Genomic DNA, 25,010 nt, shown 5'->3' on the forward strand with positions numbered 1-25,010 from the left:
ATGCAGCGGCTCTTTTAAATTGCTATATGTGAGGCTGCTTCTTTGTGGTAAGCCACTTGTTTGAAGTGAGTAGAAGGGTAGCATTACCATGCTACACAAATACATTGACTATTTATCTATAGTCTCCTGGAATCTATTTACTACCGAATGTGCATAAAAATGGACATTACATTCTCCCAATTACTATAATCAGCATAAATTAATTTCCTTTTTAGGACTGATTCCATTTTAGGCACACTTTCCAGTTGCGTTTTGAGAAACTGATGGCATGTTAGCCAAGCTATTAAGAACTCAGAACTACAGTTGTGTACAAATGTAGCATTTTCTGCACTATGCTACTAGTTACTCTAACTCCAGTCCAGCTTCAAAATGTAGGTAAACCGGCAATTGTAAGACATGTGAATAGAATCCTTGATTTAGGGTAGGGTGGGAGGGTAAACATGCTACCAAAAAAAAAAAGAAGAAGAAGAAAAAAAGGTCTACTTTAGCTTTTAAAAAAACAATTTTAAAAACAAAGAACTAGTTAGTTCTAGTGCTGAAGGTGGAGAACACACATACACTGTTTCAGTGACAAATGGTAGGTGGTAGACAGCAAACACTTTATTAGCACTATGCTGGAAGAAAGGTTGAGAAGTTTTCTTCTTTATCCATAACTGAATTATAACTTTTACACAAAAGGTCAACTTGGCCTAGCCTACATTTTCTAAGTAGCCTTCAGTTAGAATATCTTTGACATGTACTGAAGATAAAAATCCAGTCTAAATCTAAAGTTGGACAGAAAGGTATTAAACTCACAAGTGCATTCATAAAGCAAATTCTTCTATGATCCTTGTCAATTTAGATAATTCCCTAATACTTCAAAGGTAACACCATAATTACATCTACTACAAGTCTACAATACTACTCACACCATAAGTTGATGTATACCTGATAAAAGCTTTTTTTTTATCAGTATATGAGTATACACTACACCCTCTTTACTTCACAGTTCTCAATGGACTCCCATAACCAGTAGTAATAAGTCATTTTTTTTTACCAGAAAATTACATTTAATGCATTTTAGCATAGATGGGATTACAGCTTTATCAACAGGGTACTTTAAAAAGTCAATTTTAGAAAGAGAGTGATCTGTGTATATTCTAAGACAACACTTCTAATTTTTAATTATATATAATAAAATAATGCAGTCAATTTGAAAATGATCCATTAGCTGGTAAAGCAATTTGTCAATGTCCAATATTAAAAATGTAAATAAAAAATGGTTGGTGTAGTCATCATAATGTTTAGCTGCAATTTGGAATGCAAAAAAGGTCAGAAATCTCTAATACAAAGGGAAATAAACTGAGCAGAGAAAAGAAAACAGCTTGAAAGCAAAGGAAAATAAAATACAATCACACTCAGCCCAAACCAAAATAAAGACATAATTCTAGGAACAGATTTCAACTTCTGACCAAGCAATATCTTTAACAATGCAATAATTGTAAGGCTGAGTGTGAGCCATCTCAATAACCAAGCCATGTATCATATCTCAGCAACTTCCAAAAGAAAGGAAAACACACACACAGCCCTCAGCCCATGCCATTAAAAATAACTGCATTGAAAACTACATGGGATATAAACTTATCAGGAGCACAGAAACCTTCTGTTGATTCCCATGCTCTTGATAGCACAACTTGTTAAAATGACTGCATTACTATCTGAATTTGCCAAATCGATCTGTTTTCTACTGAATAATTTTGGTGGTTTGGAGATGAAAGACTTACGTCATCCATAAAATCAATCAATGAGGATGATGAAGAAGAAAAGGAATCCTATTTTAACGCATAGAGCAGTAAAGAAACAGAAACAGATAGATGAAAACTTCTGTTTTGTGAAAATAACCAGCACCGCCATACTGTTGAGAAATCAAGTAAAGAAAGATTCCAAATGACTAACAGATTTTGTTTTTTAGTATCACTTGTGTATAGCTTTTGTTAATTGACTATAATTCCCCCTACAATACATATTAGTTCACTTACTTTAAAAGACAGTGCAAGGAGCTAGCTCAACATTAGAGACAGTGACGTCTGCTGTACCTTTAGGAGAAATCACACAGATGGGGGATATGACATCTATTGTCACCATTTCTTGGTGGCAGGCTTTGAGTATCCAAGCTACTAAAATATCTGCTAAATAGTGTGCCTGTGTGAGGAAAAGTGGCCATGAAGATTGGCTGTTGTTGAGTGAGTGGGCAAGTGACAGAGCCAACTTTGATTTCCAGCCAATTCTACTTTAACTCTGATCACTTCCCTCCCTCTGTCCCCTGCCCCCTCTTTCCTTCTCCTGGGACCCCAGCGTGCAATCTCATCCCTATTCTAATTCAAGACTGCTTGCTTCTTTTCTCACTTCCCTTCATCTATAGTCCACTGCTGAGGCTATGGTAGGAACATGTATGGAAGCAAAACAGGTAGAGTTTTTCTCCTTGTTAGCTACAGTAACGTGTTCTTATTTCTCCAAATGCAACACGGTTTTTCAGTTGCATTTCCAAACAATAGTTGTGCTGGTTGTTGTTAGTTCTTACCCTTTCTAAACCTATTAAAAACAGCATTCTTAATATAATGTGTGTTAATTGTTAAGTGACAGACGTGTAACGAATCCTAAGATGAGGGTATAATGGTTGCTCATGTCAAAAAAATGCCATCTCCTGTAAACAAGGGAAAGCCATTATACCCCCCTACACAATTCCCTAGGAGAACTGGCATTTGGGGTGCAGGTTCCCTAGACAGTTTATCACTTTACACTTCCCCGCAGCTTTCCAATCCCACCTTTGCTACAAAGCAGTTCAGAAGGCAAGGGCATTATAGGATGCATTATCTTATGAAATTCTTATTTTAAAGCCTTTAATTTAGATTAAATGTAAATCTGCTTTATATTTTCTTATGATCCTGAAATGTTTAAAGTAAGATTTCATTCTAAGTATTTAATATAATAGGGACCTTGCTATATTTAAACAAGAAAAGCACTGGAAGCCATGATACTTTTTATTTCTATTTTACATTTTTTCCTCTGGTTCTCTATTAAACTTTCAATCTATTTAATTTGAAGGATATTAAAGATATATTTTAAGGATATTAAAAATATATTTTAGGCATATATTTCCAAATAAGTGAAAACAGCAGAAAAAAGTAGAAAATAAATAACCTATGTTTTCCATCTTCTTATATATTTAAAATAAACCTTAGGCTGGCAGATATGGAACTTGCAATTAAAAGGTTTGTGTAGAAATTCATGAAAAAGTACAATAAAAAGAATCACAATGTAGAAGCCTAATCAATACTTCTAATGGTCCTTTTCATTATTATATTATCCATGGCATTTTAACTTGTTATAAAATAGATAGCGGAAGAAATAATTAATATTCTTTATAATCTAAATAACATTTTCACAACACAGGAGTGCCAATTATCATTTCAAGCAGCAGTAACCGCAAAGTGAATATGCACATGTCATCGAAATATGTAACAAATAAATTCAATTAGCTGTGTACTTACTTCGAATTGATCCAAAGCAGAGGTAGGTGCATTCAAAAATGCCAAGAAAGAATTCTGTGAGTCTTGGTGCTTTACACCTAGAAAACAGCAGCAAGTTTTTAACTTATAAAAAATGGCCATCTTTGGGATGTCCTTCTTGAGATTCCTCCACTTGTTCTACAGCTCCATGTATCGGATTGCTCCATAGCTCAGGAAGAGGAACCAGAGTTGTAAGTGTGTGTGTGTTTGTGAGGGGAAAAGAACTGCTTCTAGAAGTGCCCCTCATATTCTTGCAGTCTCAATTGTAGAAGCGGTGTAGATTTGACGCAGTGGGAAAAATGTTTTTTCTAACAGTTTTTCCCACCACAGCCAGGTGAAGACAGCACAAGGCACAGTTGGGTGGGAAGCCATCTCAGATCTTGCCCCAATGTCTCACTCCTGATGTGATGAAGATTGTAAGCATCCTTCCTCAAAGAACAAGATATTGAGGCAAAATCAGAGAAAGCATTGGCACAAGATACATATTGGTATAAAGCTTTTGGAGGCTTAACATATCACCTGGATCTTCTGGACATATTCTACCAAAACCTAAGGCATTGTCTAATCTTAATAGAACCCTTCCTGATCAGCCATTTATGATATTAAAAGAACACGAATCCCCTCCACAATATAAAGCTTTAAACCACCAATTTATTGTGGGTATCAGAATCAGTAAGGTTCAAAATATTAAAGTTCTGTAAACTCATACAACTGTATCTCGTGTATAACAAGATGTGAAGTCCCCCCTCAAATAGTTTGTGAACTTTTCATTTGAATTTGTAAACATAATTTTGTAACTTCCATATTTACAACCACTGCACTTAAAATTCCTGCGCTATAGAATGATAATGTAGGGTGAAATTAAGGTTTCCAGAGGTGGTACATGTCTGCAAGTGGTACTCCCACATTGGCTCTGATATCTATTCTGTGACCTAGCATAATGAATGCTACTGCATCATTGCTTAAAATCCCTGGCCCATGCTGCAGCATAAAACCATTTGAGTATTGTGGCTGCTGATATAGTTTTATAGGATCAGTTTATAAGAATTAGGTAGATTTGGGTTGAGTTTACACAATGAAAGAATGATATAGATTTATTTCCTTTATCACTATCCACAGTTAGAGGGATCCACTTCCCATCATGTTCTCTTGAGAGAGAAGCACTACTTCGGCATTTTCCCATGGTTGCTTTTTATTTAAACTGAGGGCATGTCTCCCAGAGGGGAGGGGGGAGGATCGCGGACTTACCTGCTTCCGCGATCCTCCCCCAGCATCTGTACGGCTGCGCAACATCCTGGAAGGGAAGAGGGGCAGCGCAGGCATCTTTTTTAAAAGAAGAGTAACTGCGCGCGGCAAAAAAGTAAGTTAACTCCCCTGCCAAACTCTGCATCCAACGCGGCCGCCATCCCAGGGATGGCAAAATTGCTGCCCCCCCCCAGGCATTGAGCTTCCCCGCGCAGCTCCGTGCCTGGCCCCGCTACTCATGGGGAAGGGATGAGCCGGGATCAGAGGCCACACCACCCACACTCTTCAGGATGGTCCCGGGAACGTGGAAATATCAGGAAATCCATGGCCCCAGATATCCTGGGGAAAGTCCCTGGACGTCCGGTGTTGCCCCTGGGATCCCGTGTGCGTCATATGGATGCACAGGGACGACCTAGAGATGACCCCGAATATCTGGCAGGTGTAGACATGCCCTGAGTCAAATTTCGTTTTGTGCAACTGGAGATGTTTCCAACTCCCACAGACGCTGAGTGGAGGAAAGGCCATTTTTCACAGGAAGTTTCACATTTGGTTCCAAGTCAATTGGGAAGGTAGCTAAGCAGTACTATAGACTAGGATTTGTCCCAAGCCCTTCATTGCAGCACATTTAAAAGAGCAGTTAATAAAGGAAGAATCACCCATGTGAGAGAATCCAGGCTTAATCAGAAGTATGCATACTAATGCAGCAGTAAACTACATATATTGACCATGTAAATTTGGCCTAAATCTATTGAGTAAACAATTAATTTTTAAAAAAAGAATGACAGCAGTGAAAAAGGAATGTATTACTACATACTTACCGAGCTCAAACAAAAACAACAGGATTTGAAAAACAAAACAAACAAACAAAACCATATGTGTTTCAAGTGTAGCAAGAGAACACAAGATAAATGTGCTTCTGTATTTTTATAACAGCTGTGGGTACATCTTATCAAGCAAGAGCTATGACGACACTTTAGGGCCAGGATCTTCAGAATCCAGATTCTGTCAGCACGCTGTAAGAGGACATTCTTAGTTGATAAGATATACCCACCACTGTGGAGTGAATTATGCCTTTGTTTATTTGAACACCAATTTTCATACCCTTTTCTGATCGGAGTTCTTCTGTCTCTTTTTTCAGTCTCTCTATTTCTGACAATAGCTCAGAGTTCTTCTTGTCAGATTCTTGTAGTTTGCTTTATACAATCAAAAGAAATGAGAGAGATCAAATTAGTAAGAGCCATGTTATTTGGTCATGTTTTGAACATTATTTGCTACACTGTTTAGTTGGGATCAATGCTAGCCAAGGTCTCATTGACAAACAAAGCATAAAATAAAAACTACAAGAGAGGAAGTTTGGTTTTAGTAAGGAGTTAATAATTGCTTCTGTTTATCTCTTGTCTCTATTTTATGAGTAACAGTAAGAACACTGATAATGAGAAGAGAAAATGTTCATTTTAAAACACAAGATTGATTATTATTTTTATTGCTGTTTCCTCACAATTGTGATATTCTTAAGATGCATTAAATGCTTACTTTTGTCTAATTATTTACCATACACAACTCCAGAAAATCATTCAGGTAATTCAAGTTTAATATTTCCTTGATAGGTGTTTGGATACATGCCAAAGTGCTTTATTCAAATTTGGAGGAGGAGTCATTTGTATATGAAAAAGAGCTATTAGCATCCTACACTCTGATATGCTAGTAACCAAACTATAGATTTAATTCCAGTTTTACTGGTAAAATTTGTTGTGTGGAAAACTGAGCTGGACTCTTGCTGCTATGTTCACTTTTTTAAGTCAACTGAAGTGTAACCTACAACAAACAATTATAGCATTTCTGACTCAGAGCAGGCAATTTACTTGAAATTATCTACCTCCAATCGGTTTCTCTCCTCAGTTCATTTTCTAATTCAATAAAAATGATCAAAGAAGAAAGGAAGAAAACATCTTCAAAATATATAAGCCAATCCAACAGAAATGTCAAAAACCAATATTTATTGCTCTTATTAAGGTTGTAAAGTGTGATAATTACTTTTCAAAGAAATATAAATATACAAAGATAGCTTGTGCTTTTAAGTCAGGATTTCGTGAACCATTACCGATAAGGCTGTCTTTCCACCAAAAAGTCATTGCAACCTACTACTGTCTTCATTAGAATCACAAAATCTTACCATTCTGTTGCAATATTACAAGTTTTAACTTTATTTAGCTCCTCCTGAATGGCTTGTTTGGCTCGTATTTCTGCATCAAGGGCTGACTGTAGCTCTAACCTCGCAGACATATCCAGTTTTGCAAAGCGGCGCATTTTCCAGGGCATGTCCTAAAAAGAAATGCATTTTGTTTTCAGTTTAGGAGTTCATCGCATTTTAATATGCTGGATTGGACTTGTCCTTCTGCAAACGGTAGGGCGCTTTCTGTTTGTATAAGGAACCAAGATCCAGTGGAGATTCCCCACTAGAAGAAGGAATGGAGGTGGTTTTCAACAGTTAACCCTTCTCCCTGAAGCTCCCTAAACCATGTCTTAAGAGTGTTCTGAAGGGTCCACCAACCCTCTGGAGCAGTGTTGCAGTGGGAACATGGGACAGAATGAAGAAGGAATCAGCAAAAAATCACCAGCCCCCACTTCTGCTAGAGGGGTATCTAATGAACTCCCTTATCCTTTTCCCCTGTGAGTAATAAAACAGCTCAGTTTTAGATAACAGTAACTTTATGATATATTTTATTTATGCCATAATTTACATTAATAATTAAAAGACTTCTTCACAGGAAAAAATTAATGCATCAGAGGGAAATTTTCCATGCTATTAAGACTCACTTATGTTGTTTGTCTTAATCCTCTCACTCAAACAAATATAGTTTATAAAGTGCTATCTCAAGTGGAATTAAAACTTTCATAAGCAAGAGTTGAGCTGCTTCTTAGAGATGGTGCAACTCTCCATGAATGGAAGATCTGCGACTGGAGTGCCTAATTCTTTTTTTTAAAAAAATATCCATAACAGCAACCTTGGGGAAGAATTCAGTCAGGACTATAGTGCTGGTTTAATCCTTTCCCCCATGCTTTTTCCACCTGTAAGTTTTCTTCAGAGGGCAAATAGCAACTTTGTGTCGGGTGTTCAATTCCACTGGGAAAATTGTTTTAGGGGAAAGGGTTAAACTCCCAGCACTATGTTCTCAAGCTAAACTTGAGCTAAACTCCCATGGTTGCTATTACTGTTACTGTTATTATTTTAATGCAGGAGATAACAGTTATGAATCTCCTGCATTATGATTAGTATACCCAAGGGAAAGCTGAAGTATTGTGCTGTTCATAAATATATCCTTACCAGTAGCTACACAATCGGCAAAAACATGACTGAGCAGAGGTACCACCAAGTGCTCCAAATCTTGAATGATATCTAAGTTGATATCGTTCATGCTAAGCATTTATTTTATGTCACAAGAAATGTTAGAACCAGACATTTAATGACACAGCACATCAATTGCTTACTGTTGCTCTTGCACCCAAACTGGAGTTCCTCAGGGCCTCTAACTCTTCAGTCATTTTAGAGGCTAAGGCTTGGAGGTAGCCTCGAGCATCCTTTTCATCACTCACCCTACCGGAGCAATGAAATAAGAGATAAGAAGTTTGGACTAAGCAAAGGCTACATTTTTTATTGTGAGTTAAATAAGAGACAGAGAAAGCCACAATGAAAGTTTAATAAAAGTAAACATGTTCAGATATTAACCCACTATTAATCACACTGATTTTTTTTTCCTGCAAATAACAAAATATTTATCAGGTTTACTTTTAGAAATGGTGATTATGAGCATGCCAAATATTTTCTTGAGTGTCGTTGAACTGAATCCCTAACTAATAATAATGATAAAAGAAAGTAAAAGAAATACTGGAGGATGTGATCATATTAAAGCCACCAAATATGTAGACTATATCCCTAAATTTTGGAAAGATGCTTTGGATGGTTACAGAAGAAACTGGCAGTTTTGTGTGCATGGATTCAGAGACCATACTGCTTGTGTTTGGAGGGGCTTGGGGTGTGATCACAGGTAACAGCTGCATGCTGTTTGTTATCATCTGCTAAATAGTTATCTAAAGTTTGGGATATGCTTCGGGTAATAATGTAATTTTAAAATTAAAATTTTTAAATTGCAGGAGAAGGGAAGTGGGATCAGGAGTAAACCAGTGAATTGTGATATACTGTTGGCAACTTCCAAAAGTCAATAGTTAATAGCAACGGTTAGTATCCAACTCTGCCCCAAGCAGCGATTTGTCATTACGCTACTTACGCTGCACAAGTAATTGTTTACACAAATGCAATGTCATTATAGCTAGTGCTGGGGCACAGTTGGATACTACCCAATGTATTTAGGGCTAGCTAACATAATTGCATTTAAAAGTGAGTGCATTTGCATTAAGCATAATTAATCCCTTTCTTGTTACCCACCAGGAAGTTTACAGCCAGCTGCATTAGCCTCATGATTTCTAATGCTCATCAAGGATTGATGAGCAGTTTGGATAACATGAGCTTGTCAATTTAAGTGCCTGACCTACAAGGATCAGTCTCTACTACATTAGAATATGGAATGAGATTTTGTGCCAGTGCTTTGTTTCCCCAAGAGATCAGAAATACTGGAAGTGCTCTAATAGTGCAGTGAAAGAGCTCTTGCAGGTTCTCTGTGCCTGCACCTCTAGAGAATATGAAGAATGAGAGAGAAGACAACAGGCAGGAGAAGACAACAGGAAAAGGAGAAGTACTAAATTTGAAGGCTAAAAATACTGAAAGCAGGGGAAATCATTTGAAGCCATTTAAAAAGTCACAGATTCTGAATGTAAAAGAAAATTTAGTAGCTAAATTTGAGGTTTAAGAGCATGGCTGATTTTCTCACACAAGATTCAATAGGCAGGGCCCAAGTGCCTCAGGGGAAATGAATTAAAGTTCAATTGTTTAACTTGTAGAAGAGCCCAAAGAAGTTTACATGCATTTTAGTATGCAAAAAGCTCTATATTCTATGCCATTTGTCTTTATTTTCCCCAAAACATTTTTTTTAAACTCCAGAACAATAGCACTGACTGAAATAGTCAGACATTCGGGGGGGGGGGGGGATATCTACAGTTTGTGAGTGTAAACATGTTCCTAGCTATCCAAATGAGAAATGTTTGTTTTCATTCTGTGGTTTTTAAATATTCTATGCTCATTCCTTAATTTATTATTTCCACCCTCCCCACTTTTTTGTAAACCACTGTGGGAACTTATTCATATAATCATCATCATCATCATCTGTAATAATGTATTTTAAATCTTTGCATTGCTGCTAGGCTTCCTTTTTATACAGTAGTTTTGAACTTTTAAATTTTATATTGAATTTTAACATATTGTTTTTCTGGTTTTAATTGTTGTGAACTGCCCAGACAGCTTGGGCAATTGTAATAAATCAATCCATCAAACAAACACCTGTTTAACTTGCCCTATTTTCAGATTTATTTCTGCTTGTCACTGCCACTTTTAGGAGGTAGATAGTGGACTGATTCACATGGAATATTAACCCAGGGGTTAAACCCTGGGTTACTGTGGATAGGCCAGCATGCTACTTCATATGGCTAGATAACTGTCGTTTGGCTCCCATGGGTTCCAACTCCGGCTTGTTGGGGAAAAACAAGCCAGACTTCCAAATTTGGACATCATGCTAAACTAGGCTGCCCATACGAAAAGGAGGACAGGGCTTCTGTATCTTTAACAGTTGCATAGAAAAGGGAATTTCAGCAGGTGTCATTTGTATATATGGAGAACTGGTGAAATTTCCTCTTCATCACAACAGTCAAATCTGCAGGAGCTATACTAGATTCACCAGATTTAAAAGAGGGCAGGGCACCTGCAGCTTTAACTGTTGTGATGAAGAGGAAATTTCACCAGGTTCTCCATATATACAAATGACCCCTGCTGAAATTCCCTTTTCTATGCAACTGTTAAAGATACAGGAGCCCTGTCCTCCTTTTCATATGGTCACTCTATCAGCTAAACAACTACTCCTGCTGACAGGAAGAGCCAAGCGGGAGTGATCGAGCCACATGAACATGGGAATGCTTGCTTAAAAAAACTCGTGGGTTACCATTGATAGTAAACTGGGCATTCATGTCCTGAGTTTTGACAATTCGAAGTGTCCATTTTTCAGATTTTTCTAGTAATCAAGGTATACACACAAATATATATGCACACACACACACGAAATTTCAACTTTCTTTCTGCAAAGGAAGTACCATAACGATTTTAATTCCCAATCAGTGACCTACAGTGAGGTTTCTTTAAATATATAAATATATTTCCTCTACTTGTGGGTTTTTTTCCTATATGAAAGAACTTGGTTTATCAAAAAAGGCTTGAAAAGAAGTACTATAAATTATCTTGCTTTTATTCTTTGCTTTTGTAAAAATTAGGCCTTCAGAGAAAATGGACCGTGATCCTTGGTTTGAATTATACTGCTGCTTGGACCACATCCAGAGTTGCAGAGCTCAACACAAATTGACTAATCATATTCAAAAGTAAGAGCTATGTCTAAATATGGACAGTAAAGTTATACTGGATGTGAAAACACTGTCTAGCTAACAGGGCTTCCTTAAAAAAAAGAATTATGTTTATCCATTTTTACTTTAATACAAAACTTTAATTATATAGCTGCTATGAATCAGATAAAACGGTCACAAACTTCTTTAAAATGAGACTGTTTCTAACATTAATCGGACACTAACATTAATCATTGTAAGTGATCTGTGGAAATGTTTAGGTACAGTTTGTTTTCAGAAGTAACATTTTACAAATGGTCCAAAAATAGGAGGGAAATGGGAAAACACATTACTACAAAAATATTTTTCCCATTAACAGGTCAAACTTTTGGCTGTGTTACTCTTAGCACTATAAAAGCAGAGGAATCAGGCTGTGTCTGTTTGACAGAAGGGTTATTAGAGAAACAGTTCCAGGAAGATCCACTTTGCATTTTGTGCTACAAATTTCAATTTTAGGATCCCAAATAAAGAAAACAGCTCTTATTTGGTATCCTAAAACTGAAATTCATAGCACAAAATGCTACGCACAAAATTTATTTTAAACAGTTCCAGTCACTGTTTAATATAAATATACTTGTTTTAGGACTAGGGCTGCTCATTTTTAAACAGACATCCTTCATTTTCACATCTATGGAGCTAACTTAAGATAGTAAAAATTAAATCAAATTAAAACAAGCATCCCAGGGACCATAGGATGGCTTAGAAAACCCCTTCTGAGGTCACAGTCAGCACTCTGACCTCAGAAGAAGGGGGCGTGAGAGATCCAACCCCCACCCCTCGCAGTTGGTGCAGAGAGAACAGCACCGGCTGCTTGAGGTTGGAAAATCAAACTCGGATGAGGGGGGGGGGGAGGTTTTTTCCTCCGTGGTCAGAGAGGGGAGGAGACCAGAGAGGCCAGCATATGATTTATCCTGAGCCTTGTCCAGCCTCCTTCCCTCCCCGTATGAAGCACCCTCGCTAGACAGGCTGAAAAGCCTATATAGTAAAAACAGGATACTAGAGCACAGGGGGGGCGAAGATCGCCTCTGCCACGCCTCCTACCCCACTGGCTTCAGCCTGGGAGGGCATAGAAATCTCAGAAGCTTCCATGTTCGAGGGCTTCTGAGCAGGGAAAGTGCAGTCCATAGGATTGTCACCTGAGCCACTTGAAAATGAAAGAACCACATCCAATGATGGCTAATATTCCTTAAGAAGAGACAGTTTTCTGAATCTTGAAAACAAGACCTATAGACAGAAGAATTATGTTTTTTTTGTGCAGAATGAAATGTACCTTGTCGCATGAGGCGTAGCAATAGACAGGTTTAGAACAGGGGTGGGCAGGATTCGGACTTGCCGGATCTATTAATATTTTAATAGAACCCTGACATCTAACCACTAGAGCCATGTATAAAAGACATATGGTTAGAATGTAAGAATTCTTAGCCCAGCAATTTGTTCTGAGTATGACAATTGAACAGAGTTCACAGTTCTTTCACATAAACAAATCATTCCTGGTTATCTCAAGGTCTCTTTATTTCAGCACAATAATTTTAGGTGGGCTGGGGAGGGGGGCAGGAAGAGAGTCATTTTGTTGCTGCTATTGTGAAAGGTTTGGGAGTCAGAAATCCTTGCCAAACTATTGCAAATCACTGAGAGATCCAGATCTACCTTCTGCCCACCCCCAGATTAGAAGAAGGTTCTCACCACTGGATGATTTCGGTGATCTGGGCTTCCCAGTGCGCTACAGATTCTTTTTTGTCAGCAAGATCTCTCATCTCTTCTTCCAGTTGCCGGTTACTCATACTTAGTCTTTCATACATGGCTGTAAGCTGAATAAATTTTAGAGACATGATTAATCTTTGCAGAGGTATGATGGTGATCCGAAACAGCTTTCCTCTGTGCTTATCATGCATTTTTAGAATTCATTAAAACAAAAGTTATTCTAGAAAACAGAGAGGAACAGCAATTGCGCACACTCTGTTTATATATACACATCTCAGAAATATCTTTGTTTTATTTTCATTTACTTTTAGGCTGTACGTTTCTGCAAAAACAATTTGTCTTTAATATGTTCCACAGCTTTCCACCCGAAAGTGCCATTACTACTATGTCATCAATGAAATGTAGCTAATTTATTCCTTGCCATTTACTTTAGTGCCCTAGCTTTCCACTTATTTTACTGATTGCGTCCTCTACAAATATGTTAAACAGTTAAATGGAGACAGAAAGTAACCTTGATAGATCCCTTTTCTGATGTTGGCTCCTTGTTCAATATAATTTAATCCAATTGCTGGGTTTTGTAAAAATTATATATTCCTGTTTTAGTAGCATATTCTGCAATATAGCAATCATTTAATTCCAGCCAAGGTTGTCAAAGGCTTTTCTAGGTCAACTCCTAGTCTTCTCTTTATCAGTAATCGAATCATAAGGAAAGCTTTGTTTGTTTGTTCCGATTCTTCTTTGAATTATCTTTGTTAGTACTTTTGAAACATGGCTTAATAAATACGCTATTGCCCTATGGCTCTCAATTAATCAACATAGAAACATATATTAAACTACATTATTCAGTAATTTTATGGGATTTAATCTGAGCTGAATTACACGGATGTCATTTACTCCCATATTATTATTCTTGAATTAGCACTGAAAGTTAGTTTTTTTTCCTGCCAGTAGCGTCCCCTCAACATGTTCTATCCCTCAAGATGCTCTGTTATCAAGTCTCTAATTTTGTTCGATATTTCAGTTTCACTCACGCAACACTGACCTTATCAAGCTCATTGGAAAGCTTTTTGTTCTCCTCTGTCAGCAGAATCTTCTCTCGTTCATATTTTTGTTTGAACTCTGTTTCAAACTCCTCCCTTTCACTTTGGCTAAGGTAAAACATAAAATATAATAAAATCGGCATATATGGAAAAGAATTCGCCACGCATGTGCTTCAACAGATCTCATGCAGAACTTTAAAGACTAACAGTAACTAAGAGAGAACAGTATGCAGTAATATATATCCACTGAACAACAACAAGATTATCTGCTACTCCATGTTAGCACTATACAAATTAACCTTTCTTTAACATGGGATTATCAATGTCTGTTAGCAGGCGTTTGTCATTCCTCTCAAATTTATGAATTGTCACAATAAAACACATTAGGTGCAAACCATTAAAAGCTAAGCATGCATAAATTTCATTGAAATCAATGGAACCTAAGTACACAGTCAGTCCAATTAATTTCCAAAGAGAATTGGATAGGCCTGGAGATCTCTGGAAGGCAGCAATTCCTGCTTTCCAGCTATTAGACATCTTCCATGAATCCCAAACATCCACACTTCAGAATAAACTTTCTGATTCAATATGCTTATTCATTTTTATAACCATCGGTAATTCTGTAGCCCAGCCAGTAAAAAAGCGAGAGTTGCCATATATGGTGCCAGGATCTGCAAAGCTTTCATGCATGAAGTTTCCCATTAACTTAATAAAACTAGCCTAATTATAACAAAACCCAATGCCTGAACCATCCATATGCTGATTTACCAGATATAAGACAATCTGCTTTAATCTTCATACAAGTGAAAGAGAGATCACTTTCCCAGGAGACTTGTACATAACTCTGTACAATCCTGTTGTGGCCAAAGGTATTGCTGCGTGATAGAGAGAAGCAATGGGAGAGCAAAGCGCAGATGCTCCTATTGTGAAACACTCCCCAAACTGGGTAACAGAACAACATGAGTTTGGATCTTACTGTATTCATTGGCTTGATTATTCAGATCCATGAATGGAAGAAAGTTCATAGAATGGGATTTTCTGTCCTCCTGCCCCCCTGCATTGCCCAAATAGCCTATCAAGAGGATTAAGGGACCTTCCTGAATGGTGTGGAATGAAGCATAGGAGGCTACAGTAGAAAGAGGCTTTTCAGGGGGCGCAAGGGGATGAAGGAATAGGAAAGTCCTGTTCTATGAACTTCCTTCAACAGATCTCAGGATCCAAACCAACCACCATAGGCAGCCAGCTATTGTGTGTTGTTGTATTATCTACACTTGTTGTGCTCTCTGTTGGGTGGGTTAATTTTCATGAACTTATGGCTTGTTGTAGGGTTGTTTAGACCCATGGTGGGTTGTTGGGTCATCCATACCCAGGAGAATGATTTTATCATGGCTTGCTGGGATCAAGCTACAGAGTTACTTGACAACAGAGGCAAAAGAGCCCATGACGCTCTTTACAATCCGGCATCCCTCTCCAGTGACTATTCCTCCATGGATGCCCAAACGGCACTTTGGAAGAACTATCACTCCTTCTCCACCTTTTTTTTCCTTCCAGTGCCTCCAAATTGTGTAGACGGGGTTGCATCTTTTTAAATCTCCTTTCTAGGTGAAGAACTATAAAAGCTTATGTAGCTCAAGGGAAAAGCCTTAGAACAGAACAAACAGTGGGTCCCTAATTGTGGAATAATCTGCCAAAGAGGTATGACTGGCATCATCACTGCAATCTTTTTAGAGCCAGGTCAAAATATTATTTGCCCAAACATTATGTATGTATGTCTATTCTTATTTCAAATGTTTTTTAATGGAGTTACTATTGAGAGTTGTAGACATAAGCCTATGCCTCTGAATAACATATTAAACTTTGAACACCACCTGGTAGGAGACAACTGGAGAGCAGGCCTTCTTAGTTGCGGCACCACGTAGGAGGAAGGACAATTTATCCTTCACTGTCCAGTTTCTTATGCGTATTAAAAACATAGATAGATTTCTCTACATTTTGAGTACAAACAACATTCAAGTAAATAGTGAGCTAGATCTTCAATAGCAAGAATGCCACATAAACATAATCTATCTTTCGATAGGATGCCTAGAAATCTACCCTGTAGCATCATTGTATCCATCAGCTCGAGATGGATTAATTCTTCATTAATTAATTTTAATTAATGCCTGTTTGTTTTTAACGATGATGTGATCTTTTGAAATGGTCGGAAGACTTATTCAATAAAGTTTCATTCATTCATAGTTGCGGCACCCTGATTATGGATTTCTTCGTCCAGGATAAGCTTGTCTAGTGACTGCATTAATAGATTTCCAGTGCCAAGTGAATATTTTTTTCCTTTTGTTTTCAAGGCCTTTTAACTTGATGAGATTTTTTATGCTGCATTTCTCCCGTTATAACTAACCTACAACATTCCAAGACAGATGTAGGAACTGCTAAATAAAGCTTATGGTTTTTATGTAAAAGCCTGACTATACCATTGAAACAGAAGAGTGAATGGAGGAATGACTGATAGCTGAGGCTAGAATGGAATGGTGGGCGGGGTAAGTGGCAGTTGGAGAAAGTCAGGTAGAAGGAGAACAAAGACAGTTAGTGAGAGGTCAGAAAGTGGGAGCAGATTTAGGATTGAGAGATAGTGACCTGATTTGCATATAGTGACCTGGTTTGCTAGTTATGATTTTAAAACCATGCACGGCAGGTGAGAGAAGGGACCACATTTCGACGCAGCCCATTTATGTGAGATGTTTCCTTTTATGTGGAATTCGGTTTGCTGCTCGAGACCAACCTTAGTCTGGGTCATGAAAGGCACACAGAGGCCGCCTGCCCGCACACTTACAATGGCCGCCAAAAGCTGGAAAGTCTGATAGATGGAAAGCTTAAGCAGAGCAGAGGAAAACGGGGTAGTATCTAATGATAGTTCTACACAGAGTAGACTCATTGAAATGAATGGGACTTAAGTTAGATGTGACTTAGTTACATATCATTAATTTCAATTGGTCTACTCTACCTAGGACATACAATCTAGGAGGAGGTGGTCGGGAAGACAGATTGCTCAGTCCTATAGTCTGTTCCCAATCGCTTAACCATGTTAAGGAATCCTCACAATTATGACTGCAGAATGCCTCTGGGATAGAATTTTGCAAAGAATTCAGAACTGTTCTCCAAAGCTATCCAGAAATGTTTATCAGCCACTATTTGAGCGGTTATAATGAAACACAGTAAGAGTATTTCTGGTTTGAATTTCCTATTCTTAATTTGAAATTCATTTACTGTTTCCATCAGACTTTGAAACACAGCACGGCAATATCAAACCTATCTCTGCATTTGTGTGTTGCTAGGCATCATTTGAAACATAACACTTTGTTCTAACAATGTCGCATATTAATCACTGCTGTTTAAACTCTAATTCTGTAATCCAACACCACCCATCCCTCTCCCCGGCTAACAGATTCCATGCATATGATGAACAATCTGGGGGAAAGCCAAAAAAGATTAAAGCATTAACTGTCAGGGGAATGGATAATGGGTCTCACAGCTATGTGGGAGACATGGGGTTTAAGGCTAACCTCTCAGACAGCAGATCAAGATGCTTTAATTAAGCATTTAGTTACATTTTCCTCTTGGTTTCTATGCATTTAGTACTTTTTCCTCCTTCTAGTAGTGGTTGTTTCATTCACAGCTTCTATAGAAGTAGTTTTTCATTTGCTTTTGTGATGCAATATGAGACAATGGGGAAAGATGTGATGCGAAGCTTTATGTTAACCACTTTGGTGGTAGCCTTAGAAATCTGATGTGTTGAAAGCCTCAGCTGAGGCTGCAATAGAGACAGTTCTTCCCAAACAAAGAAAATGGGTAAAGAATAGTACACAAGGAAAGCCCTAGAGGTAAAACAAGGGGCATATAAGCCAAGCAAACAAACTTTAGGAACACAGTGGAATCAACAGTTTGATCACTGTTTATGTTCTTTCAAACCCATTTTCTGAAAGACTTCTCATCTAGGCATACACTTCAGTTATCTATTGGCTCAAAAATTACGGAGGACATAAAGCAGAAACCAGAGTACAGCTGAACACATTTCAAGCTGCAATCCTATGCACAGTTACTTGAGAGTATGCTTGATTAACCTCTGTGAGCCTTACTCCTGAGTTAGGTTTTATTATGTGATTTTATAATGTGCTGTTTTCACTCGTTGTTTCATTTTTCATTGTTTGCCTTTTATGTTTTTAATGTATTGTACACCAGCCAGACAACTTGGTTTATTGGGCAGTTTAAAAGTACAACAAACAAACAAACAATAATAACAACAACAACAACAACAACAACAATTCCATAAGATCAGGTTTAAAGTATCACAAAAAATCAGTTGAAATTAAAGCACTCTTACCTGTACACTAGATTAAACTCATGTCTACCCATACTAGGTTGATATTAGCTGCGTTCGAATGCCACAATAGTCAACGGTGGATTAATAGTCAACTCACAGATGGTTATTTTGTGGGTACTCCCCACATGATCAGAGAAATAACCAACCATGAGTTGGTTATAAGCAACAATGAGTGAATTATTAATCCATGGTGCATTGACTAATTTATCCCCTGCCCTCTCACCCTCCTCTCAGTCCTCCTGCTTGTATCCCATCATCCCTTACTGCCAAAAATAGAGTTCTGCCAGCTCGCGTAAAGTGGCAGCCACCACTTTCAACGCTCTTGCCTAGTGACTCTGCAGCCAACAAAATTAATTAACGGTTCCCTCCACACAACACAATAACCAATGGTGGTTTAAATAACCCACTCTGCACACCATTGGTTATTTGCGTGGATTATTTCGGCAAAATAATCCAAGATGGGTTTTTAAAAAACACCACACGACACTATAACCCACAGTGGGTTAAATCGTTACATCGTTGGCTATTTGTGTTAGTTATTTCTGCAAAATAACCCACGGTAGGTTAAAAAAATCATGACATGATAACCAATGGTAGATTATTTTGTCATCCAAACCCCAGTCATTTTGTCAAAATAAGGCAAAACAGGAAGATCTAGTTTTAGATGTCTTCATGAGATTGTATCACTGTTTCAAGGATTGTTTTCACAATGGAAGAAGAATACAGATGTTCTCATGCTATTTTAAAATAATAGCCTTTGAAATAGCTCATAAAATATCTAAATAACACTGCATAAAACTAATCAGTCATAGAATCATAGAAAGAATCATAAATTAGTAGAGTTGGAAGGGGCCTATAAGGCCATTGAGTCGAACCCCCTGCTCGATGCAGGAATTCACCTTAAAGCATCCCTGACAGATGGCTGTCCAGCTGCCTCTTGAATGCAGTATTCTCCTTTAAATATTTTTAGTTCTTAAAAGAGTACTCAAAACTGTTCTCGGCACTCTTTTGAAATGTCAGTATATGTTGACAGGCACTATATTTCATGTGAAACAGTTCTTTTCTTTTGCTTTTTAAATTACAGGTAATCAGATTTTTTTAAAAAGTTAGCATAATCCCTAAATATGCTGTGATGCATGAACATTTGCACAGATTCAGACACAATCTACACCAGCCAATGTTTTAGCAACTCCTACAGTGAACCAAAGATGAAATATGTGACTGTGTGTACACACACACATTTTTTGAAAATCATGAGAGCAACAATAACAAGCCTTTTCCTGTACCAGCGTGCCTGCAGTATTATAAACAGAGGGCCTTCTCACTTGCCCGCCACCAAGAGTGGTTAGGCTGCTGAGTACAGCGGAGAGGACCTTCTCAGCGGTGGCTCCACACCTAAGGAATCAGCTTCTATCGGGGGTTCATCAGCCCCCTCCCACCTTTGCAGGTCTTTAGGAAAGCATTAAGGACCCATCTGTTTTGTTGTCCTTCACCTTGGACTGCTGTTTTTATTAGTAATCACGGCTGGTATTGATTTTTATAGCTAATCTCTGTTTTAATGGATTTTTATTGAATGTGCAATTATTTATTGAATTCACTTTTGTATGTTTTTTATCTTGTATGTTGAGAGAGTTCTATCCTTAAAGGTAGCCTAAAAATAATGTTAAATAAATAAATAAATAAATAAATAGCAGCCTTCCTCAACCTGGTGCCCTCTTGATGTTTTGGACTACAGCTCCCAGCATTCCTGACCATTGGCCATGCTGACTCTTGATGAAAGTTGAAGTCCAAAACATCTAGAGGGTACCAGGTTGGGAAAGGCTGCTCTAAACTGTTGACGTTTTCTTAGGAAAGTGAAACAGAAAGTAGTGTAGTGCTCTCTTTGTTACTAGTACTTTTTAGGCCTTTTTCCTCAGTCACATGTATCAGCATAAAATTATGCCTTGTTTGCTTGTTTAATTGGATAAAAAATTAGAGAAAGAAGATCTCCGGATTCCTCATTTCAGAGAAGCTTTCCTGCTGGAAGCTTGGTCGACAGTATAAAGAGCGAAAGCAAAATAAGAGCACTCCTGCACAATTGTTAAGGCTTTTTAAAGTAACAATTGTATACTGCACCATCCCACAAACATTCACAGTCATTGTTGTCATACAGCTTATCCTGCCCACATGGTCTTTTGATAAAGGGCATCTCTGGCATATTGTTTTGCTTCCTTTTTCTCACAATTATCCTTTTTGGTGATTTGGCCTCGTGTGCTTCCTGACTATTTTTATTAAACTTCCTTTCCACTTTTTACAGTGCCCAAGGAGGTAAAAAAAATGATAAAAATAAAATAAAATAAAACATATGATTATAAAATGATAAAATCATAATGTCACTTATACAACATAACTAATGAAGTAGCAACAGAAACTACTGAACAACTGATTCAGATTAGGCAGTGCAATATCCTTAAAATCAAGTTAAAGGCACCTGAAATATTAAAAATACACTTTATAGAATGGTTGGAAGCTAGACTGGTAAAAGCTGTTCTGCCATTGCTTCGCAGTACATTTAAGGGACTGGTCTATAAAACCATATGCAGGTGTTAAATATCTACATGCAGTTGGCTAGAGGAATCAAGCTGGACTCTCTGCCACAATCTGCAAGCTGGCAGTTAACATCCAATACTGGTCCATATGAGAACAGTGCAATATATGTAGGTCTGATCTAAATCACCTCAAGCCTGGAAAGGTAACACTTACAATTTATGCACATAGGCCTCCATTTAATACTACTACTACTACTACTATCTTACCCGCCTCTCCCTTTAGATAAGAGGCGGGGGAACAACATTAGTACAACAATACAATATAAATCAAATACATAAAATTAATTAAAAGAGCATATAAAACCAATACAATATTAAAATAACAATCAGGACGTCTTAAAATTATTATTAGGTTTAAAATTCATCTGGGTAGGTCTGCCGGAAGAGATTAGTCTTTATGGCTGCATTAAACTCAGAGGGAGTGTTAAGTTGATGAATCTCTCCTGGCAGGCCATTCCACAGTCTGGGGGTGACAAAACAAAAGGTCCTCTGGTAACAGTTTAAAAAAACACCTGTTGGTTGTTTTATTATAGTTTTAATTTTTGTGAACCGCCCAGAGAGCTTCGGCTATTGGGCGGTATAGAAATGTAATAAATAAATAAATAAATAAATAACAGTTGTCAGCCTAGTTTGGACTGACTGAGGTAAGTTCTCCCCAGAGGACCTGAGTGTGTGTGGCGTATTGTATGGGAGAAGGTGATCCCGCAGGTAACCTGGACCCAAACCATGTAGGGCTTTAAAGGTAATGACCAACACTTTGAGGTTACTAGTGCATGCACTACCATCTTTAGGTCTTCCAACTCTAGGAATGGGTGCAGCTGGCATATCAGCCAAAGCTGATAGTAGGCACTCCTGGCCATCACATCTATCTGGGCTGTCACTTGGAGCGACGGATCCAGGAGCACCCCCAAGCTGTGAATGTAGTCTTTCAAGGGGAGTGTAACCCCATCCAGAACTGGTTGACACACCTCCAAACCCAGGTTAGGGCCCTTAACAGTAAGCACCTCTGTCTTGTCTGGATTCTGCTTCAGTTTTTTTATCCTCATCCAGCTCATTACCGCCTCCAAGCATTCATTCAGAGGAGACACACTATCCTAAGCTGACGCTGTTATCGAAGGAATAGAGAAATATATTTGGGTGTCATCAGCATACTGATAGCACCCTGCCCAATGCCTCCAGATGATCTCTCCCAGTGGTTTCATGTAGATGTTAAATAGCATTTTTTGAGGAGCAACTATCCCCAAGCATCACCATCTGGAACCTACCTGAGAGGTAGGACCAGAACCACTGGAGCACAGTGCCCCCGATTCCCAAACCCCTCAGGCATTCCAGAAGGATATCATGGTCAATGGTATTGAAAGCTGCTGAGAGGTCCAAAAGTACCAGTAGGGACACACTCCCCTCGTCAATACCCATGCAAATATAATCCACTAAGGCGACCATAGAGGTCTTAACTCCGTATCCCACTATGAAGCCGGTTTGAAATGGGTCTAGAAAATCTGTATCATCCAAGACTGCTTGCAGTTGGAAGGCAACTGCCTGCTTGATCACCTTGGCCAAAAACAGAAGAAGACCAAAACGGGAGGCGCTCTTGCCCTTGTGACATCCCAAAGGGGCATACCCCCTTTGGTGTCACTCCCTTCAGGGGCGCACCTGTCGGGGCAGCCCACTGGTGGCGGCCCGCAGCAAGGCTATTATCTTTCTCTGCCCTTTAAAATGCAGGCATTGGGCAAGGTCAGCTGGCACAACCTCAATCCCCCATTGGGTGAAGGCAGAGAATACTTGCATTGGACTGAGGTGAGCTGTGAAGAGAGTTATGTGTTGCCAAGGAACTATTCCACTTCTTCTCAAGAAATGTATGTTATGAAAAGTTGTTGGCATGCAGTTGTATTAGTTTTTGGCTTCGAAATGTCTTCCAAAACTTATCTATAGCTTTGAAACTCATGGACAAATAGTAGTGCCAATGAAACTATTCTACACGATCATTATATCAATTTGTAACGCTGACAACTGTTGATGTTATGGTTTCCAAAATCTTAATACTGAAGCATGGGCTAGCTTATTCAGTAATTCAGCTTGATTCCACATAAAACCCACAGGTGTTTCCTCTTTCCTTCAGCACTATTACCTAATATTCCATTATTAAAGCAGAAACATTCATTCTTATATAAGAAATACGAAGACTGAGTAGAGAATAATTTGTCTATTAAAACAATGGTGGGGTTCGCAAATCAGGGATGGAAAATAAGCCACCGTGGCTTATTTCCTGGCCCCCACATGTGCTGCCTAATGACCATTATTACCCTCACTGGGCATGGCTTGTTGTGTTGTCTGAACCCAGTGAGGGTGGCTGGCAGGGGTAGTTAACAAACCACTGCAGAAACCATGGCTTATTCTAGGTTGCGGAGTGTTTTATCAACCGCTCTCTCTAAGTTTAGAAGATCTGACAAGCCATGCCATTGTGAGGGTAATTATGTTAATTACCCAAAGGAGGTTCGCTTGGCACCTACATTATATGCTTTTAGACGCCAGGTGAAGACCTTTTTATTCTCCCAGCATTTTAACAGTCTATAAATAAATTTTAAGTTGGTGTTTTAAATTTGTAATTTTGCATTGCTGCTGTTTGAGCTTTTATATTGTATTTTATATTATGGTTTTATACTGTTGTTTTATACTTTGAATGTTTTTAATTTTTGTGAACCGCCCAGAGAGCTCCGGCTATTGGGCGGTATAGAAATGTAATAAATAAATGTGACTGGAATGTGTGGGGTGGGAAAATAAGCCACATTTGACAAACTTATTTTCTTTCCACGATTGTGCAAGTCTGGTCAATGGTGCTTCATCAAGTAGTGTTCACTTTTATGAAGAAGCTGCCATTTCATTTTGTTTATTTATTTACAATATTTCTATACCACTCAATATCTAAAAAAGATTCCAGAACGGTGAACATAGGTATAAACAGTAAAAAGAAAGAAGATTAAAAAAGCAAATCAAAATTGTTCGAATTAAAATAAAGGACCGGAAAAAGAAAGTGGCTAGTCATTTGGTGAAGTCTTCTCGAAGTAGACTTGTTTTCAGGAAGCAGCACAGTGTTGGCACCTGCCTGACCTCCAGGGGCAGGGAGTTCCACAGAGAAGGGGCCACCACACTAAAGGCTCTTCTCCCGGTGTATTGGGCCATAGGTCCATGGAACCACCAGGATAATAGCCTGTTTCAGGCTCAAGCTATTGAACACCAAGTTCCTTACCCAAGCCATATGTTTTGATTTTCAAAGTCCTAGACCACTGTGAAAATTTTAAGGCTGTCATATAAAATTTCCAACACAGGGGAATATTTATACTATCTTTTCTAAAGAGCAGGGATATTCTTAAATAAGAAGCAATAATCATGACCTATATACTTCGGTGTTTCTAAAAAGGCTTAACTTTTGAACTCTGATATAGAAGATCTAATGATCTTTGATTATATCATGTTATCTAAAACTGAATGAAGCAGCAAAGCACAAAAAATTATAGTCTTCTGCATTTGAGTGGAAAACTACTGCTGTGGCACTTTGCCCACAGCAGTTTAGGAATCCTATATTTTGTATAGTTTGTATACATTTCCATGCAGGAATTTCAAAACCCTACTTACATATAAACAACCACAAGACTCCTACAATTCCCTGCTACATGTGGAAGTAGGAAATGAGGGGCCCTCAAAAAGGCGAGCCAAGGGTTTCATCTGGGAGTGCACCAAGCTGGCCAAACAACAGCTCAAACTTTGTGGTAAAATGCTGAAAGCACCCTCTGTATAACAAAGGAGGGGCTAGCTGCTGAAACAGGAAAGGTTTTATGACTGTCAACGTGGCCGCACCTAGTCTTGATAGCAAGCGGTGACTGTGTTACAGATTTGGGCTCAGCTGACATTATTGGTAAACCATCTTCCAAATGCCCCCCAAAATGTCAAAGGA

At 38.4% G+C, this 25,010-nt stretch overlaps 1 protein-coding gene across 7 annotated transcripts in view; it reads right to left on the reverse strand.

Annotated features, from left to right (window-relative positions):
• CDC42BPA (CDC42 binding protein kinase alpha) overlaps positions 1-25,010 on the reverse strand; it is a 195,599-nt gene that overhangs the window by 45,631 nt on the left and 124,958 nt on the right. For 6 of the 7 annotated variants that reach the window (XM_063124144.1, XM_063124140.1, XM_063124143.1 and 3 more), the window contains exons 16-21: positions 14,095-14,200; positions 13,035-13,159; positions 8,283-8,388; positions 6,967-7,115; positions 5,895-5,986; positions 3,531-3,607 (exon numbers count right to left, since the gene is read on the reverse strand). In XM_063124144.1, coding sequence (XP_062980214.1) covers positions 3,531-3,607; positions 5,895-5,986; positions 6,967-7,115; positions 8,283-8,388; positions 13,035-13,159; positions 14,095-14,200 — 655 coding nt within the window. Of the gene's footprint in view, positions 1-1,763; positions 1,812-3,530; positions 3,608-5,894; positions 5,987-6,966; positions 7,116-8,282; positions 8,389-13,034; positions 13,160-14,094; positions 14,201-25,010 lie in introns of all 7 variants that reach the window. The other variant, XM_063124145.1, reaches the window with a different exon arrangement.

This window comes from Elgaria multicarinata, chromosome 4 (assembly GCF_023053635.1).
Source record: "Elgaria multicarinata webbii isolate HBS135686 ecotype San Diego chromosome 4, rElgMul1.1.pri, whole genome shotgun sequence".
NCBI classification, from domain to species: Eukaryota; Metazoa; Chordata; class Lepidosauria; order Squamata; family Anguidae; genus Elgaria; species Elgaria multicarinata.